Source organism: Colobus angolensis, unplaced genomic scaffold (assembly GCF_000951035.1).
Source record: "Colobus angolensis palliatus isolate OR3802 unplaced genomic scaffold, Cang.pa_1.0 Scaffold69, whole genome shotgun sequence".
Taxonomy (NCBI): Eukaryota; Metazoa; Chordata; class Mammalia; order Primates; family Cercopithecidae; genus Colobus; species Colobus angolensis.
The window spans coordinates 9,309,235-9,330,227 of NW_012120598.1; the positions used below are offsets into that span (position 1 = coordinate 9,309,235).

The window sequence follows — 20,993 nt, forward strand, 5'->3', positions numbered from 1 at the left end:
TAAAAAAGATAAACTAAACTACATAATTTTCTGGTGAGCTTAAGTCTACACATTTACCTCAGAATAATTAAGTAGAAACATAAATCAATATTTAAACCTATAAAGAAGGAATGAATGCAATGTGATCTAAAGCAACTTGTACTTTGTTAGAAATCAGTCCTTGAAGAATAAAGTATCCAATGTACTTTTTTTTGTTAGTTATTAATTCATGGTATGAATAGATTACAAGAGCAAATAATTCAAATTGTAATATATAGTTGTTTGTTTATACCATTATTTTCTACCCAGCTAAAACCAATAACGAAAAATCTCACGTAATTATATATCAGCATTTTACATTATCTTGATATTTTCTTCATTCTCACTTTGAAATCTAAATACATGCTGTGGTTTAATTTAAACTCCAGTTGATGGCAGACTTCTAATAAAGGCGGAGCTATGTTTCATTCATCTTGGTGTCCATTATCACTGAGCACAAAACCTGAAGCCTAACGTGGACCTAGTATGGTTTTTAAAACTGTTTTCAATCAAGTTTTACAACATAAATGTATATAAATTATAATCTTAGTTTAGGTTTTCATTTGTTTTATACAAATACCTATGCTGTCATGCATGGACAATAATTCAGAAATCCCAGGGCATCTTTGGAGAATATGGATACGCTTGAATAAAAGTATCTTTAAATGCTTGAGTATAAATAGCTCCCAAGAGTCTCTTCTTTAAACCCTTTTATTTTATAACTAAGGATATTGAGGACCCAGGGACACATAACACACTATTAATTAGCATATTAGCTAGTCCTATTATTCTGATACTAGCATCTCTTACATGAGCCACTCTGCCTTACTGTGCTTTGGAAATATCAACAGTGCCCATTTCTCATAAACTCCACTTTTCTGTGTACCTGCAACAGAGATTTAGTACTAATCCTATGATATATGAAATGTTTTAAAATATAAACGAAATGCAAAGAAGAAAAGCCCTAAATATAATTTCATTAAGATAATGTGTTGCCTAGGACTTTTGCAGGACAGTGGAAGAGGCCAGGCGGTCTCATATAAATCATATCTTGGCATTCTTAAGGTTTTCTTTTATTCATTTAGATTCATATTTTTAAAAAATCATAAAGTAAATTTTGGGTTAAAAATACAAATTTTAATTAAAAATATAACAAATGTACTGTAAATGTGTAAAGCATTTATAATTTGCTAATGATGTTGTTGATCTGAAAAAGAAATATACTGTAATAATGGGAAAAAAGCAGAAAAAACTATTAGGGGAAAAAGCTAAATAAGTTATTGGCATCACTTCCTCCTTTGTGTGTTCTCAATATTATCAATGCTTTCCGTTTTTCTGTTTTTTAGAAAGTGTGATGGAGATAAAGTGGCTTTCTTAGAAGCTGCCTAATATCAGCAAATGAAGTCAATAATTTGTGTCAGAATGAAGTTGCCTTCTATTGTTGACTACCTTTCATAATCCTTTTTTCCTTTAGAAGTTTCTGATTGGTTTTTCTGTGAATTTCTTGACAAGCACAGTCTATAAAAATGTAAAATAATATGGATAACTTATGTGTATTCTTGAGAAAATATTTTCTTTCTGAAGGCATTCTTGATAAGAGAATGCGTCTTGTTTCCCAGTTACCATTGCATTCTATCAATATTAATGTACTAGACATGCTCCAATAGAAATACTTTGTCAATAAGAATATCTCATACATTCCACTAAGAACAGCTATGTCCTTTCAAGCATCAGAGACTTTCCAATATTGATGCTTCATAAATATTTATTGAGAACGATGTTAAGTTTCTTCCTTTTTAAATAGCATGTATACCAAATTATTTTTAAATTCCATGCAGTGACCAGAGGGGTTTTGTGAAAGCTTGACTTACATTAGCCCTCCCATTTCCCAAATCTCACATAGTTATGTATGTTTTTTAATTTATTTTAAAAACTATCCTTGGCCGGGCGCGGTGGCTCAAGCCTGTAATCCCAGCACTTTGGGAGGCCGAGACGGGCGGATCACGAGGTCAGGAGATCGAGACCATCCTGGCTAACACGGTGAAACCCCGTCTCTACTAAAAATACAAAAAAGTAGCCGGGCGAGGTGGTGGGCGCCTGTAGTCCCAGCTACTCCGGAGGCTGAGGCAGGAGAATGGCGTAAACCCGGGAGGCGCAGCTTGCAGTGAGCTGAGATCCGGCCACTGCACTCCAGTCCGGGCGACAGAGCAAGACTCCGTCTCAAAAAAAAAAAAAAAAAACTATCCTCGTCATGGTCCTTTCTTCCAGACAGAAAATAAACACTATTTTGATAAGATATCATATTAGTACATTTCACTGCATTTAAAATACTAAAGTTTCTGAAAATGTAAAATAGCGTAACAATTTGAATAAGATATGTAAACACTACATATCTGAGAGATAATCATAAATATTATAAAGAAATAAAAAAATCTAAAGTCATATTGACCAATTACTGATAATTAATATTTTTCAGTTTATATTGTGTTTTGAGTTCAAAATTGCAAAAAAAGAAAGTCACCATTTTCAGAAAAAGCAGTATCAAAATGATGAAATACACAGTACTGTGGAATGTCTCGTAATATCCACTAGATGTCTCCAATAACTGACTGAATGATTTTACCATATTTTCTCTAAAGCTATGCATTAAATACTGAAACATGAACTACATATATATTTTGGTTTTCCTCTAAAAATCATATTTTAGATATGCATTAAAGCTATGCATTAAATACTGAAACATGAACTACATATATATTTTGGTTTTCCTCTAAAAATCATATTTTTTCAAAGCACACAAAGTTCTTTTAATGAAAATACAAAAGGAAAGCAACTTACATTCAATATCAAGGTACATGCTCTTTTGGTGCCCTCCAATTCTACTTGCAGCTTCACAGTCATATCTCCCTGAATCTGACAACTTCACATCTTTAATATGCAGTGACGAGCTTCCATGCTGCCCTTTGACTTCGATACGGCCATCTGGGCTCTGTTTACATCGATTGAGGAAAAAGAAAGATTTTATGCTTGTGTGTGCAAAATGGTGACCAAACATATAACATTATGTTACTTCCTATGTTTCTCTGGCAAAAAGAGAAAAGAAACCATTCCTGACGTAGAAAGTATTTCTTGTATAGCTAAGAAAAAGTTTTTTTTTAAAAGCACACGTTTTATTTTCTCATAGCTTCATGAAGGTTTCATGTACCCTGGCTGTATAATGATAAAAAGCATTTCAGTGACTCCAAATAAAGCCCAATCACTCAGCTTGATGCTTAAAGACCTCTCATGTGGTATCACCTTTCTGTCCAAGCGCACTTTACAATTTAGATGTCATCAATTCCAATTATTTTGAATTATTTGTACTCTCCACAATATCCTGTGCTTTGAATAAATACTCTTCACAGATCTGTTTTACACTTTTCCCCTTTTGTTCTCTCTGTATTTACATGGCAACATCCTACTTTCCTTTGAGTTACTGGCAAATTTTCATATTATATTAAAAATAGTTCCTGATTGCCTAAATAAATAATTATGACTTATTTGAACTACATATTTTTCTTGGAATAAATTGCTTTTACTAAAGTCTTGTTGGAACTTCAGATTTCATCCCATAGTGTGATAGTATAGTTGAACAAATGTGAGAAAATATTTATGGTACTTCATGTAAAAGTCATTTAAACTTCTAGGACAGAAACATTATATTCTAATATTTTTAGAAAGCAAATTATGTTGTAGTAAAATTTACATGCAGTTTCATAAAGAAAATGTACTCCTGCAGCTATTATTTACTATGGGTTAAACATTTGTACTTAATTAACTTTATTGGAATATAACAACAAAATACATTAACAATGCAAAGCAAATTAATCATTTTTATAAAGAAAATAATTATTTCACAGTATTGAAAAGTAAATTTTAAAGTTACATGATCTTCACTTGACAACAAACATGTTCTCTTGTAATTACCTGTTATACATGATAAGGTTTTGACTTGTGAAAAACTGCTGGTGTATGTAGATGTTATCAGTACAAATGTTGGCATTTAAAAGTTATTATCAATATACCTGAAATTATTAACTTAAATTCTGGAAAAACAGGGACTTTGCCCAAGTGTGTGATTCCTAGGAAAATTAGAAGCCATTCTCAGAATCGTCATTGGCTCTGTAATGACGCACAATATGCATTTGAGTCAAATACTTGCACTAAAAGTCCAGGGTCATTTTTTTTTTTCCCCGTTTCTGACATTCTAAAGGACATGTCTCTCTTTGTGCTAGAGAAACACATTACAAATATCAGAAAGAAAATTCATTTATATCTTGGCTCTGATTCAACACCTACTGAAGATTCATTTAAGGCATCTGATCCCTGATTGAGACAGGTTAGTGGGCATTTTAGCTGTCTGTCTAGTATTTCCAGGTTCTATCACTGAATTAAGTAAGATGATTAGAAAGCAAAGTGTCTGACTGTACATTATTACTCCATCCTTTACAAAAATGCACTCTCTGAAATTTGATTTGATGTTATGTTCTTTGCCTTTCTAGACGGTCAATTTAAGAACCACTTACTTAAATGGTATTTCAATATTTTTAAAATATGATTATTTTTAGAGTTTATTGTCCTTTCAAAAATCCCTTAATCAAATATCTATGTGATAACCACTTCTTGAGTTTATTTCCAACATAAAGTTTTTGTTGACTATTTTAATTGTCAAACAATTGAAATTATATAATGTGTCATGTTTATAGGTTATTTTTTGTGACTTCACCTGACTAGACATTTATTGCCAAAATTAGAATCTGATTATAGCTCACAGCATATTTGAGGTGGCCAGTATTACAGAACTTTCTTTTCTTTCCACTGTGTCATGGAACATTTTTAGAACCATTAATTCCTTTGGCCTTTTGGGAGATTGATGGATCATGTCACTTAACCATTCAACAATTATTTTGTCTCAGTGTGTGTGTGTGTGTGTGTGCGCGCGTGTGTGTGCACATGCATTTTACAATAAGCAGCCAGGCACTGGAATGCAGTGCTGAGTAAACCGTAATAGTTTATATCCTTGGTGGCATTAAAGTTAAACAAATAAGATAGATACTAATTTTATAGTACAATACAAATAAATGTGAAAAGTACCATGTAGGCAAAATATATCTTTCTAGGAGTAAGTGGAGGAATGGGGTAGGTATGTTTCCTGACAAACCAAAGTGTGGATTGTGATCTGTAAATAGTGAAAGAAGGGTGGTGTTGAGGAAAGAATTCCAGGCAGATGCCCTAAGAGGACATAAGAAAGAAGTGAGAGAAGTAAGAATATGCACAGAAGAGAGTGGGGTCATGGGGTTCTCCTGATGATGGACAGACAAATAGGGACCACAGGCAGAACCCAAGATAAATGCAGATCCACCAAAGAGTATGCACCCCAGGTGGACCCCTGCTTTAGATATTCTGTTTGCCTCATTTCTAATGACATTATTTCTCTGTTGAGTAAGTAAACTGAACTTCAAATACTTTGAGGTAAAGACAATGCATAACTGCTAAATATGTAGACAGAAAAACCAACACTCTCCAAAGGTTATTAGAATTAATTTATCCAAACTACCTTCTCAAAATTGTTTTAATATTGTATCACATCTACCAGTTTCTACAGTCATACTAAGAATTTTAAACAGAAATACTGTTTTCCCTCCCTGTAAGTTTCTTCTATTTACTACTAGCAATAATGATATTTCCTCTGGGTTTGCTCCTAGCTTTCTAATCTTATTCTTATTTCAATTTCATGAGCTGACCTCTTGTATAATTACCCTTTCTCCTAGCAGTGTAAATGATGTCAGAAAGATAAATATATGCAATCAAAGTTCTTCACTTTGGTAGTTTCCTTAGTAGGTCCTGGTGTCTTCCTCTTTTTTTTTAAAATAAAATCAAAAATTCATTCAACAAATAGGAATTGAATGTAATAATGATAAAAGGCAATACATACATATGACAAATTATACTTGTCAGACAACATCCAAAAAGCTTTACATTTACTAGTCTATTTAATCTCCATGATATCACGATGAGGTTGAGGCTAGTATCTCCATTTTAAGATTAGGAAATTGAGACACAGAAATATTCAATAACTAGCCCACGTCCCACAGCTTATAAGCTTTAGCAGCAGAATGCCCAGGTTGTCTGGCCCCGGAGTTCATGTTTAATTATTTGTGATATATGATTTACCACCTGAGTAACAACTGTGAGGCTGAACTATGTATGTACCGCAGCTATGTAATAGACACTTTGCTGGGTTCTGGGGCTAGAAACATGCTTGCATCCAAATTGAAAAGTGGACATTTTTGCCTACTAAATGTGTTTATGTCATTAGTGGTTTTTGTAACTTCTATTTTTAAAATATGTTATTCAATTTAAAATGAGGATTTTAAACACCAAAACATGCCAGTAAGATATTTTAAACATGTGATGGCGTGTACAATATTTGGTTTCAAAAATTAGACACAAAACATTTATTTTCGATGCTTTAATGGGAATCAATAAAGTAGCATGTTTACTTTTACATATCTAAAAAAGAAAAATGGATAAGAAAAGCAAAGCCCTTGGTCTCTCAGCTCATAAGGATCAGAGGAAAAAATTACAAATTATAATGCGTGCTGATATAGATGACATTCAGAAAGGAAACCTAATTTGGTAGACAAACGTGAGGAAGAGTTTCTTGTAGGTACTTATGTCAAATGGAAGGACAAGTCATAATGATAAGTCAGGAACTGTACTGGCTATGGAATTTTAAAGGTCAACTGCAAAATTAAACATGGGGGTTTCTATTCAAAATCTATTAAAATGTCAAGATGATGACCGAAGCATATTAGCCTAAACTTGGGGCCCTTCAGAGTGTGGAACCTGTGCAGTTGCACAGGTTGTACCCCTCCAAAGTCAGTCCTCACCAAGAAAAAAGTAAGAAAAGTAGGATTAAAATGGGAACTACGTGGGCTTGAACTTGAAGGGAAAAAAATGCTGTATTGAAAGAGTTTAAAGGAGCTCACTGGAGCTATCAAATTAAATAAGAAGTGGAAGGGGTAAGATATGAAAGAGTTAGAGAAACAAACCAGACTACAATAAGAAGTACCAAAGCCAAAGAAAGACCAATAAGATCAAGAGAAGATGCTGAAAATCATTAGCCATCAAGGACATTTAAATCAAAACCGTGATACTATTTGCATTCACTGGAGTGGCTATGATGAAAAAGGCAGATAGTAACACATGTTGGCCAGGATGTGAAGAAATTGGCACGCTCATGCACTGTGAGTGGGAATGTAAAATGGTGCAGATGTTTTGGATAAAATATTTGACGGTTCCTCCAAATGTTAAACAGAGAGTTGCAATTACATTCCACTGAGAAATGATGATGTATGTCCACACAACAACTTGTACATGAATGCTAATAACAGCATTATTAATAATGCCAAAAAGCATAAACAACTGAAATGCCTATTCACTGGTTCATGGATTGAAACAAATGAGTGGTATATATATATACAAAGGAATATTATTTGGCAAAAACAAAAAACAAAAAAACAAAAACAAAAACGAAATGAAGTACTCACACATGCTTCAACATGGATGAACCATGAAAGTGTTACAGTAAGAGGAAAAAGCTGATAACAAAGGGCAAATATTGAATAATTCAATTTCTTTGAAATTTCCAGAATAGGCTGCTTAGGGCAGGCAAGGGAATAGGAGGTGGTGGTGAGGAGACTGGGGGTTGATGACCAAAAGAAGTGATTAGATGATCCAAAATTGATTGTGTTTATGGTTGCACAACTCTAGGAATAAAGGCTTCTAATCGTACAGTTTAATGGGTGAATTTTGTGCTATGTGACTTATATGTAAATAACACTGTGGAAAGGTAAATACCTACTGAAGGTTATTGGGTGTTTTATGAACAATTGGAAAAGGACAGGATAGGTTTTAGGCAGAGGAGTAAGGCAGATGCACTTGTGATTTAAAAAGATCACTCACACAGCTGGGAAAAAAAAGTAAATTAGAGAGGGTGCTATGTTCTCAATGTTTGTGTCCCCTCAAAGTTCATATGTTGAAATCCTAAGCCCCACTGTGATGGTATTTTTGGAGGCTGGGCCTTTGGGAGTTGATTAGATCATGAGGGTAAAGCCCTTGTTATTAGAATTAGTGACCTACAAAAGAGCCCACAGAAAGCTAGCTAGCCCCTTCCACCATATAAGAACACAAGAAGAAAACAGCATCTATGAGAAAGTGAGCCCTCAGCACACACCAAAGCCATCCTACTAGCACCTTGATTTTGGACTTCCTGGTTTCTAGAACTGTGGGAAGTAAATTTCGGTTGTTTAGAAGTCACTTTATGGTATTTTGTTACAGCAGCGTGAAAGACTGAGATGGTGGGGAGGGAGAACAACTGGGAATATATTACACTGATGACATGCTGGGAAAGGCAATGGTAGTGAAAATGGAAAGAGTGAGTGGATTCCAGAAATATGTTAAGGTGGAATTGGCAGTGTTTTTAGTAAATGACCAAATGGAGAAGTGTTGATGAAAGAAAGGAGAAAAGAAACATTTCTAGCATTCTGTCACAGACCTCTTAGGTATAAAATATTATCTACATTAGATTATTATAGCTATATAAAAATAAACTATGGCTGTATGCATTTATATTTTAATATAAGTACCCATATTTTAATACATGTACACAGTCTATTCCATATTCCATGCTCAATACTTTAAAATGAATATTGAAAATTAAAATATTATGGTAATAAAGCTTTAGTAAAATAAACCTTTTAGACATTTTTATTTTTAAACTTAAAACATGAGACTAGGTGGTTCGAACTGACAGTTGTCAAAATACTGGTTTTCAAAATGTGACCTGAGTAATTATTTTATTGCACAGGCATCCTACCTACTTTAATGTAATACAATAGTTAGGACCATAAACTGCAGAACCAGAATGGATAGGCTTATATTCTGGCTGTGGCACCTATAATCTCTAAAACCTGAGGTTAACTACTTTACTTAGCGGTATCTCAGTTTGCTTTTCTGTATAATGGGTATGATAAGAATACAGATTTCAAAGGATACCTATGCAGATTAAATGAATGAATATTTGTAAAGATTTTAGCATCTGTAAAGCACATAATAAATTGGCTAAAGCTACTGATACGCAGATCTAAGCAACAAATATGAGTCTCATACACCCATCTATTTCATTGTGATTTCCAAAAGCATTCTACATATATTCCATCTCAAAGTAAAGTAATAACTTTCCCATACTCTATTTAATTGACAATGTATTTTGCTGCTAGAGTTTTCTCTTGATCCTGTGAACCGCATGCAAATGGTGTATAATATTTTTCCATGGCCAATACATAATATATTTAGTAAAAGACAAAATACAATTAGGACAAAAAACTACTACAGGAAGAGACAATTCCTATAACAAATAATAAAACATTTCACATGACTCCATGTCAAGGTACATTATCAGGATGATGGTTAATATAAAAGCTCAGATTTCACTACCATGCAATAAATCGATAAAACAAAATTTAAGTTGTACCCCCTAAATCTATAAAAAGAAAAATCACCAAGAGATAAAGAAGCCAAGAAGATAGATCTAAAATGTACATCTTGAGGTAAAAGTTACTTTCATATCATAAAACTATGAAAACTGCAAACAGAGGTCTGAAAGAATCAGCCAAGTTATATTATGAAGCTCTTCCTTTTAAAACTGTATTATAACATGGTCAGAGATGTGGTGATAATTTATGCCACACAATTGAATTCACCCTGTGAACACTGAAACCATGTTATTAAACCACACTGCTCTCAAGTCACGCAATTAGTCACTAGTAAGTATTGACTGCACTGTTTCAAGGTTTTGAGGGAGTCATACATCATATGGATCAACTATTTTTAAAACCTAAAATTTAAAATGTTTTGGTATCTAATACGAAGTCAAAATTCCCTACTGGAAAACAGATAAAGTGTGATACTTAAAATGTGTGAATTGGAAGGGCAAAGTATTGATAACTATTGAAGCTGGGTGACATATACATAGGATTTTATCACACTATTCTCTAGCATTTGTCTTCTTTTAAAACTACATTTTGTATTTTATCATGGAAATTTTCAAACATCACACCCCAGATGGGATCTTTTCCTGCAGCCTGTTTCCTGAATTAAGAGAATATGTGGAGCAGATCAGAACCCAGACTCAAGTCTACAGCATGCTGCTATAGCATACTTAAAAGACAACTACAGATTTTTGTATTGAAAGCTACTGAGATCTTGATGACATTTAATTTGAAGAATTATGACAGCACAAGTGGACTAGTACACATATTTAGTGTTGGTTGCTTTAATCCAAGTCTGGTGAGAATTAAATAAGATTAGGCAGGATTAGTGCTAGGTACATGATAAATATTGTTATAATCAGTGATGTAATTAATAGCCAGTGCCTAAGCAGTATAGTAATCTCGTTGAAAGTACAGACAAATGAGAGATTTTTTTTTTTTAAGCAAGAAGCACAATACCCTACAGGAGATGCTACAATATCAGATGATATGCTTGTAACAATGTGTGACGTATAGTACCTATTAAACAAATGTTAACTCTAGTCATTGTGCTTGTCCTTCAGTATGTTTTCACATACATCACCATAAAACATTCTATTGTCAAAAAATACACTATGAAGAAATTCAGAATATTTTGGGAACATTACTTCTCTATGCTTCTTGTTTTATCTACCAGGACAAATAAAAGTCCCATTCTAAGCCTTTGTCCACTCCATACTCACAGCATGGAAAAGACACAGATCAGGTCAAATGATACATCCATCTTTTTCCTGCCTAAAACAGGAAACAGTACAAAGCTTTTTCAAAGAACTAAACATACCAATCGACACAGCAATCCCATTAGTGGGTATCCACTCCCCCAAGAGGAAATCATAGCACCTGACCTTTGGAAAGATTATGGTGCTATGTCTTGATTTTGCTAGTCTTTTTCTGCAGTATCCACTATGCTACTAATCCTATTCAAGGTCTTTTTCAATATTGAAAATGTTGTTCTTTCAATATATAAAAATTTTATTTGATCTGTTTTATATCATCGGCATCTCTCCTTGTTGTGCTTGTCTTTGCTGTATCTTCTAAATACATACGCAGGGCACGTAAAAAAATGGATCGGGTAGTGTTCCTGTCTGCTGCCATCATCTATGTCATCAATGGTATGTCTCTATTGATACTCTTTCTGTTTTTCCTTATTATGGGTTTTTTTCAGCTTCCATATGCCATGATTTTTTTATTTTATGTCAGACATTGTAATTGATATATTTTGAGTGCTGTATGTTTTTGTATTCCTTAAGTATGTCCAGTCTCTCTTCTGCGACACTAAGCTACTTGAAAACAATTTTATTCCTTTGAGGTTTGCTTTGAAGCTGTTAGGTGAGTTAGGAACAGCCTTTAGTTTAGGCCTATTTTGACCACACAACCAAAGTGACACTTCTAGCATTCCAATGGTTCTTTCTATGGCCTTGCATTGTTTCCACACACACAGGCACTAAGCCAAAATTAACTGAAATCTCCAACAGAAAGCACTGAAGATCTCCAGAGCTATTTCTCTCTCTCTCTGAAATTTTGTCTTCTTCACAGTACTCTGTCCTTTCTGCTACCCCGCTGTGTGAATTCCTGCACACGTTGTCACCCAAACTCAGAACACTGTCTCCTAACAGGGAAAAGAATTGAATGATTCATCCCTGTGCTCCAGCCTGAAACCTCTCTCTAGAGAGTAGGCTTCAGCAATAATGCAGCTTACATCACATGCTTCTCTTCCCTTGGGGATCAATGTGCTGCCCAACATATTGTACATGTTGTTTTTTTGTTGCTGAGGATTTCTAAGTTCATCATGCAAATCAGACTCTACTTCATCCATTATGGAAGTTCTAAAAAGTATTTTAAATTGGCACTACTTCCATAATATCAGTGCCATCTAATGACCACATTTTGTCACCAGTATGAGATTTGTTATGTTATAGAACACATCATTATTAGAAGCATTGATTTTATTGCACTGATACCAGAAAATTAAAAGTTTCTGGCAATATATACATGCATATATGTATATTTATATGCAGGTTACACACACACATATTTTCTTTTTAAACAATCACATTATACTAAATACATGTTAACATATCTATGTCATTAGATGTATAAGAAATCTTGTATAACCTATGTGTATAATTATTGTTGTATGTGCTGATATTATTATAGCAAATATATGTTTTATTTTGAATATGGAGACATGCTGAATGGTTCATACACTTGATTTGCCATGATGCCTTATAACTACACATTGGGTGAGAAGTTCAAGAAGGGTAGAATATATCTATATTGTGAGCTTTGAATGATCCTCAGGCTGTCTTTCTACCTAACTCATATATAATTTATAACATTTATCTTTAAATAAATATGCCTATATTTATTGGAAATATTTTATATAGAACATGAAAGAAACATCAAAACTACTAAAAAAATCAAAGTCTGAAAATCACAGTTTCATCAAATTATTTTTGTTATAGAGACATAGAAACAACCAATAACTGGATAACACATAAATGAACTCCATTGAGCTGCTTTTGTTTGGTTTTGTTTTTGCTTTTTGTTTGTCTTAGTGTAAAGTAACCCTCCATGAAGAATAGATAATTTATATAAACACTGTATATACAGATCAAGCTTTTTGTAATTCTTAGAAGTCTTCCATTAAAAGATAAGAAACTCTTCAGAGAGGATCTAACAGAAGTTCAATTTTTTTTTTTTTTTTTTTTTTTTTGAGACGGAGTCTTGCTCTGTCACCCAGGCTGGAGTGCAGTGGCCGGATCTCAGCTCACTGCAAGCTCCGCCTCCTGGGTTCACGCCATTCTCCTGCCTCAGCCTCCTGAGTAGCTGGGACCACAGGTGCCCGCCACCTCGCCCGGCTACTTTTTTGTATTTTTTTAGTAGAGACGGGGTTTCACCGTGTTAGCCAGGATGGTCTCGATCTCCTGACCTCGTGATCCGCCCGTCTCAGCCTCCCAAAGTGCTGGGATTACAGGCTTGAGCCACCGCGCCCGGCCTAGAAGTTATTAAGATAAAATAGTGTATTGGAGAAACAGGATTGGAAATGTTGATAAAATGTATCCTTTTCAAGCAAAACCAGAAGTCTTATTAAAATACCTTCCCAGTGACGGATAAAATATACAATGCTGCAACAACCATAAACCATTGATACCGTAGGGATTTTGTAAAAAAAACAAAATTAAAAGAATACAAGGCATAGTATATTTTCCATATGATACCTTTTCTATAAAAATCAAGGAAAGTTGTGTGTCAGGTTGTGATGAATCTTTACACTAATATGTATCAATCACCAGATGATTAATAAAACACTATGAATATTTTCATTAAAGGTAAGTCTGGTGATAGGGGTGCTAAAGACCCACGAAGCAGAAATGGTCTAGGAAATTATATGTATCTTTGCTAACATATAAAAATGATGAGAAACAGCCTTTATCCAGCTTCTAATACTGTGTTGGGATATGCAGGTATGAAAAGTGTTTGAGTATTTATAGTACAGGGAAAATTGTGGCAAACTGTATGAGTGGGTATTTAAAAAGTATTCTACCTAGTGGTGATATCTGCAGTGTGCCAACTCATGATGCTGATCTAAACAAAGCTAGCCATGTTTCCAGTAACGCAGAAAGAGGTAGTTATGTCACAATAAATCTCTAACATGTTCTCTATAATATACACAACGAAAGCATGCAGTTTCATTGCTCTTTAGTCTCTTGCTTCTATAAACTTGTGTATGATATGTTAATTATCACTTTATCATTTGGCCCCAAAAGAGATTCTAGTTTATAAACAAATTATTCACCAATCAATCAAACATTTACATCTATTTATTCAAATGTTTGTCAATGAATATGCTACTAGAAAATTAATATAAATTTGTGTTTGGTTTTAAATTTTGATTCCAGTATTATCAAAGCTCTTGTCACTCTACTAGGTATAGTGAACTTTGGAATTAAATGCAAATAGCCATACAGAAAATCAACTATAGTGTTTCATATACTTAAGCTCTGAATTGACTTTTCATTTTGTAAGCTGAATGACAGTGGACTGAACTTTATCATTAGTTTTTGTCTAAAGAATCCAACAATTAACCTAAATATATTCATAGTTATTACCTGTTAAAAATCAATAGTCAATCATATAGATTTCAGTTTGACAGTTCAAGCACTCTCTCAAAAAATACAAAAAATCATTCAAAACTGCAGTAAGCATATTAAAGTTTTGAAATGGCTTTCACTGAATTTAAGATTTGCAATTTTCAGTCTTCTAAATGGATAAATTACCATTGAAGAGTTTGCAATGCCCTAGGATTGATGGAGGAAACATGAAATTTCATTTAGCTAAAATTAATTGATCTTAAGAGTAGGATAAGCACGGCACGGTGGCATGTGCCTGTAGTCACAGCTACCCAGAAGGCTGAGGTGGGAGCATTGGTTGACCTAGGAGTTTGAGGTTTCAGTGAGCCTTGATCGTAGCACTGCACTCAGCCTGGGTGAAAGAGCAAGACCCTGTCTCAGGTGTTTTTTTTTTTTTTTTTTTAAGTAGAATATGAGGCAAAGCAGGTGGTAACAGCAATTGGAAAAGTGGTCTATCATGTAAAACTATTAAGTAAGAGCAGAGAATTCCACATAATATGAGAATATTAAACACTTTTGAAGAGAACAATGATATTATATAGCTTGTTTCTGGTGAATCAATCTAACCATTTTAATGAGAATAACAGGCATAAGTGTGGATGCATTAAGACCCCTTAAGAAGTTATTGAAATAATGCAGGCAAGTAATGATGGATGACTTGGGCCAAGGCAGTAACAGCTGGTTGTTGAAAAGTAATCAAATTATGGATATATTTAAAGTAGGGCTAACAAAATTTGCCAAAAATATGGATTTCTATAATCTGTACTTCAATCCCCCACAATATATAATTTACCTATATAACAGACCTGTACATGTACCTCTGAACCAAAAGTAACAATTAAAAAATGCATTTCTAGCCAAAATAAAAATAAATAAAAGTCAAAGATGATTTCAAGCATTTTCCTAAATGGAAAAAGACACCACTTAATGAGAATGGGATGACTGGGGGAAAAGCGAATCAAGGGGAAAAAGAAGTACAGTATTGAACTGAATATTTTAACTTTGAAAGATTTATTTAATATCCAAGTGGAGCTGTCTGGTAAGTCATTGGACATAGAAGATGAGTTCAGTAGAGAGGTCCACAGTAGAAATTTGGAGATTACAGCATGCAGTTGATCATTAAAGCCGTAAGACTAGATGAAATCACCAAGGACTCAGCATCATTAGAGAAATCCAAGAACAAATGCCAGACTAGGGTGCCCAATTATTTAGATGTCAACTAGAAGACAAAGAATGATCAAAAGAGATTGAGGAAGTGAACAGCGTAGTAAGAGAAAAACCAAGAGAGTTCACTAGAAGCAAAAACACATGGTACAAACAGAAGAGATTGTTCAACTAGGTCAACCATTAGGTTTCATAAAGTGAAGGTTACTGGTAAGCTTGCCAGAGAGTTTCAGTGGAGTGGTAAAATCTAACTGGAGTATGTTCAAGAGATAATTGGAGGAATAGGCACACACATAAATATACACATACGTATGAAGGATGTGTGTGCGTGTGTGTGTGTGTATCAAGATAAATAAGAATAACTTCAAATGTTATGGTAATGATCAATGAGGTATGATTATAAAACATGCTGGGTATAGAGAGATGAATTACTGGACTGATGTCCACAATATGTTAGAGAGGATGAAATCTAGACTCTACGTGAAAACTCAGATATTTCATTCATGTTAACATACAGGTTCCACTGGGTATGCGTGCAGGTGTAGTAGTCAGGATTTACTAAGATATTCTTCTGTTTCCAACTAGTTAGTAAAAGAGGAAGTGAATCATCAGCTGAGCTTTTTGATAATAGAGGAGTTTTATAAATTTGAGAATACACACACACACATATATATATATATATATTTTTTTTTTTTTTTTTTTGAGACGGAGTCTTGCTCAGTTGCCAAGGCTGGAGTGCAGTGGTGCGATCTCTGCTCACTGCAAGCTCTGCCTCCCGGGTTCACGCGATAACAATTTTTGAAGTAGTTATCTAAAACAGTGATCAAGAAAAGTAACCAAGAAAAGGTAGGATGAGTTCTAGGCAGCAGAAATAATTCACGTTATGTTCTGGATCATAATTTTAAATAGAGACCATTAAAAATGACTGTGGGATTTTCTTCAGCTACGTTCAGCTGTGCTACTGCATGTGGAGAAAGGGGATAAAAGTAAATTAAACCATGACTTGTGTTTTGCCAGAAATGTTTCTTTAAGCAAAAAAAAAAAAAAAAAAAAGTCTGGCATACACACAATGCACTGATTACTGTAATAGACAGTAAAATATAAGTTGGTGATTAAAAGGAGTGAGCAAGGTAAGCTCTATGAACCAGGAGGGAAATGGTAGGATTTATGTATACTAGAATTTTACTATTCCTACTTATTTGATAGAGTATGAAATACATTATCTTATAAGTAGATATATTATTGTCAATCTAAAAATCATCTAACTTCCGAGAATGAAAGACTTAGACAAAAACTTCGTAGATCACAAAACAGAAGCAATGATGCTATCGTAAGAGATAGATCATGAGGATATAATATCATAGTGAAGAAAGATTCTTATCTAAGAGGTTTTCACCCTCAATAAACACAGCTACTAAACACATGGTATAACTGAATATGTTCATTGAATATATCTTTTTAAAATTTATTATGTTAATCCCTGAGTTAAGAGCAATGAATCCATTGCAACTTCTGTGTTAAGGCAATTTTTGTTGTAATGGATTCAAAGTTATTCATTAATTATTGTGAAAGCAATATTATCTTACACACTGGTTTTTGTTGCATGCTTAAGCTCGACAATGAAATTCATCAAATGTATGCTTTTCTGCAATTTTTATTAGAACGTCTGCTCAAATATTTTCATATTGTACTTACTTGTATATAATTTATTCAAATTATTTTTCTATATATTTTTTAAAAATTGAACCAAAAACGCATTGCTGTACATACATTCATTCAAATTTATTTCATCTTGTTGTTTAGACATATCTAACATTATACACTAGAATACCACATACCTAATTCAAATTACATTACCAGAAATTTGTTCTTTTTGTTAAGTCTATTAATATTCACTGATGTATTTGAGTTTCTTTATAGCGATACGATTATATGTTTTCTTCAAGTGTAGCTGTAGACTACTTCATAAGCAGATGTAAATGCTAACTGAAGTCTGCATGTAGAATATGGTATTTATAAGAAGAAAATAATACATGTTTTGCTGCAAAGCCTTATTAAAATCACTTTTAGTATATAAACATCTTCCCGCAAATAACTATCATAAAATTGTAAACTACTATCACATCATCTTATAAAACTGATGACAGTTTTTTAAGTGAAAGGACTTATTATAGACTTAAAAAAAATCATTTATTAGTAAATGATGTTTTAAAAAGACATATTCAATTTAAAAATATCTAGAATTATTTCAAAGATAATTTTTTAAAATGACTTTTGCAACATACGACTAGACTTTTCTGAAAATCTTTATTCAAGCTGTGTGCAGAAAAAGATTTCAGAAAGTTGTAAATGACTGAAAACCCACCTCTCAGCAAGCTCAGAAGCATCAAGGAAGATTTCTAACAGGCCTGATTATATTCTACCACCTGCATCAGATGGGGAATAGAAGTATCCATTTTGCCTACTGCCCAGCAGGGACCTATATTATTGCTCTCAGAGCACTAGTATGAAAAAATGCATTAGGTAGATCTTTAAAATGTCATTCAAATAAAAAAATCCTTCAGAAAAGTCCATTATCTCTGTTGAAAAAAAAAACAAGAAAAAGGAAACACACACACACAGCGTTAAAATCTACAAGTGCCAGGAACTGGTGGTATGCTGTTTAGCATTCTTCTCTACAATCAGAAATGGACTTCTTTTGTTTCCCATTCAAAGACATTATCCAAGTAACCTTGGCTTTCCTTACTAATTGATTTATATGGAAAGCTAAACAGAAGAAAATTGAAGAAACAATCCCTCACTATACAATGTTATTAGAAAATCATCAACTAAAAAGTTAGTAAATATCTAATTTATGTGAATAAAAACTATCTAAAATTTTTTAATATTTACTGAGTCAATTGGAAGACCTACAGAACAAGGAAATGTTGCAGATTGAAGGAAACTTATTTATAAGTGGTGGACTTGTACCAGAAAAAGGTATAATAATTTACCTGCTATCACACAGCAGACAAATCAGTGTTACAACTACCACATAATACTAGTTCATTAAGCTCTATTTTATGTAAACTTGGAATGCAAAAACTATTATGATTAGGAAGACAGGAGTCATATTAACTAATTTGTTTTATGTAACTTACTCTATATGCAGTTGTATTTAATATCAAAATCATAATAATTTTTCTAAGTAACAAATATTTCATGAATGTGGATGTGTGTGTATTTTTGTGTTTTGCGTGCGTGTGTGGGTCTGCGATGGAATAAATACAGTAATTTCAAAGACAGAGGATCTCTACAGGACATACACACAAGAATCATTTCTGGACATTTGCAAAATAAAGCTCTTTAATCCCCACCGAAAGTTTAGTGTATCAAAAGATCTGAAAGGTAGGTGCAGTTATATCCTAGGGAGTGAGGCTCAATCAGGTTTACTTGTATACAGCTCCTTATGTGATTCTAACGTACAAAAGTGAGCTAGTCCCACTACGCCGAATATTAACTCACAGATCTAAATCCTAAACAAGACAGAATATCAGGGAAATCTAGATTATTTGAGACCCTCTAATGCCACATCACATCAAATGAAAATATTTTGTTTTAGACATTGATGATCTTGCAGATTATGCTAGAGAAATTCAAAGGAATAGACATTCTCTTGTTTGGAATGTAGTGCATTCCATTATCCATAATCTCTGATTGTTGGAAATTCTACGCGTTTTTGTGATTACAACCCTGTTGATGTACTACCATGCACGGTAAGTAAGCAATGTGTCTAGTTCGACTGTATGTATGACTAAAATATCTGAACATATTATTGTGACTTCAGTTATTTGCTAAAGTATTTTATTATTTATATATTTGATTTTTATATTAGGCCTCTCTCCTTGACATTTGTTCTTGGCTTTTTGTTCTGTATTATTTGGTTTTTTATTGGTTTAGAATCAAACACTAAGAATTGTCTATAACTGCATCCCAGAATGCACCTTCAGGGTCTGGTAAAAAGGTACAAATAAAATTCCTCATAAAAGTCATAAAAATAAAGTTATAAAAAATTTGCCCAGAAGTATAACTACTCACAAGGATATATAAAAAAAGACTTATATTCTGTCCTTCAATCTTAAAGACAGTGCTATAAATAAAATATAATATTATATTTTAGTTTTTCATTTCACCAGAGTTTTTTAAAAAGTGCAGATATTTGAAATGCTACAGACTCCATATATTAAATCAATAATTATGGATTTGTTGGTCTCCTTTTGGTGATTTCTATTTGAGGCAGAATAAAGGAAGTTTAAAATCTGAAAATGCTCCCTGTAATATTAAGTTGCTTCCAATAAAGTATACCATTACACATTTTTTTAAGTTTTGTATTCTTTATAATCAAAGTCTAAGTAATTTTTGTCAGCCTGAAACAAATTACGAGGAGATATTTTCATGATATAGTTTGCAAAACACACTGAAAAGGAGGACTGTGAGGCAAACTCATTGAACGGGGTCGGTGTAAGTGTAAAGAAATATGCCAAAGCTATATTTGTGACCTTATGAAAGTCCATACTCAACACCGGTATTTTCTTTCTGAAAACTGCATATTTCAAAAGTGTATATTCATCAAAAATGACTATTAATTTTAAATATAGTTTAATTTCATCTCCCCTCCTAAATTGTATGCACGATAAAGCAAGAAACATTTATTTATTTATTTATAGACGGAGTTTCGCTCTTGTTTCCCAGGCTGGAGGGAGTGCAATGGCATGATCTTGGCTCACCGCAACCTCTGCCTCCGGGGTTCAAGCGATTCTCCTGCCTCAGCCTTCCGAGCAGCTGGGATTACAGGCATGTGCCACCACACTCTGCTAATTTTGTATTTTTAGTAGAGATGGGGCTTCTCCATGTTGGCCACATTTGTCTCGAATTCCCGACCTCAGATGATTTACCCTCCTGGGCCTCCCAAAGTGCTGGGATTACAGGCGTGAGCCACTGAGCCTGGCAAAACTTATATTTTTTAGTGCTACACTCCTTGTGTCTACATTAGCACATGCCAATATAAAAGTCTTCCATATTTGTTGATAGTTGTTAAGTGAATTGGGGTTAGTAATAAAGGAAATGTTAGTTACATAAATTCCTATGACTGATTAATTCACTGCTTATATTTTATAAAATTTATTTTCAAGAAGTTACATTTTCCTAAGAATAAAAAAAGAAAAACAATTTAATGTAATCTTCACATTTTATAAATAAAAATCGTCTAAGAATTTTCAGTGGCAAGTTAAATGTGATGTGAAAGTTCACTCCATTATTTTCTGCCTTCCAATAAAACTGGTTTAAGTAAATAATTTTTAAAATATGGTGTTTGCATCACACTTATTCCAAAATTGACCACATAATTGGAAGTAAAACACTCCTCAGCAAATGTACAAGAACAGAAATTATAACAAACTGTCTCTCAGATAACAGTGCAATCAAACTAGAACTCAGGACTAAGAAACTCAATCAAAACCGCTCAACTACATGGAAACTGAACAACCTGTTCCTGAATGACTGCTGG

At 33.5% G+C, this 20,993-nt stretch overlaps 1 protein-coding gene across 3 annotated transcripts in view; it reads right to left on the reverse strand.

Moving 5' to 3' along the window:
- The window catches only part of NCAM2 (neural cell adhesion molecule 2), a 552,904-nt gene that overhangs the window by 151,420 nt on the left and 380,491 nt on the right, over positions 1-20,993 (reverse strand). For all 3 annotated transcript variants that reach the window (XM_011926523.1, XM_011926524.1, XM_011926525.1), the window contains one exon: positions 2,857-3,007. In XM_011926523.1, coding sequence (XP_011781913.1) covers positions 2,857-3,007 — 151 coding nt within the window. The remainder of the gene's footprint in view (positions 1-2,856; positions 3,008-20,993) is intronic.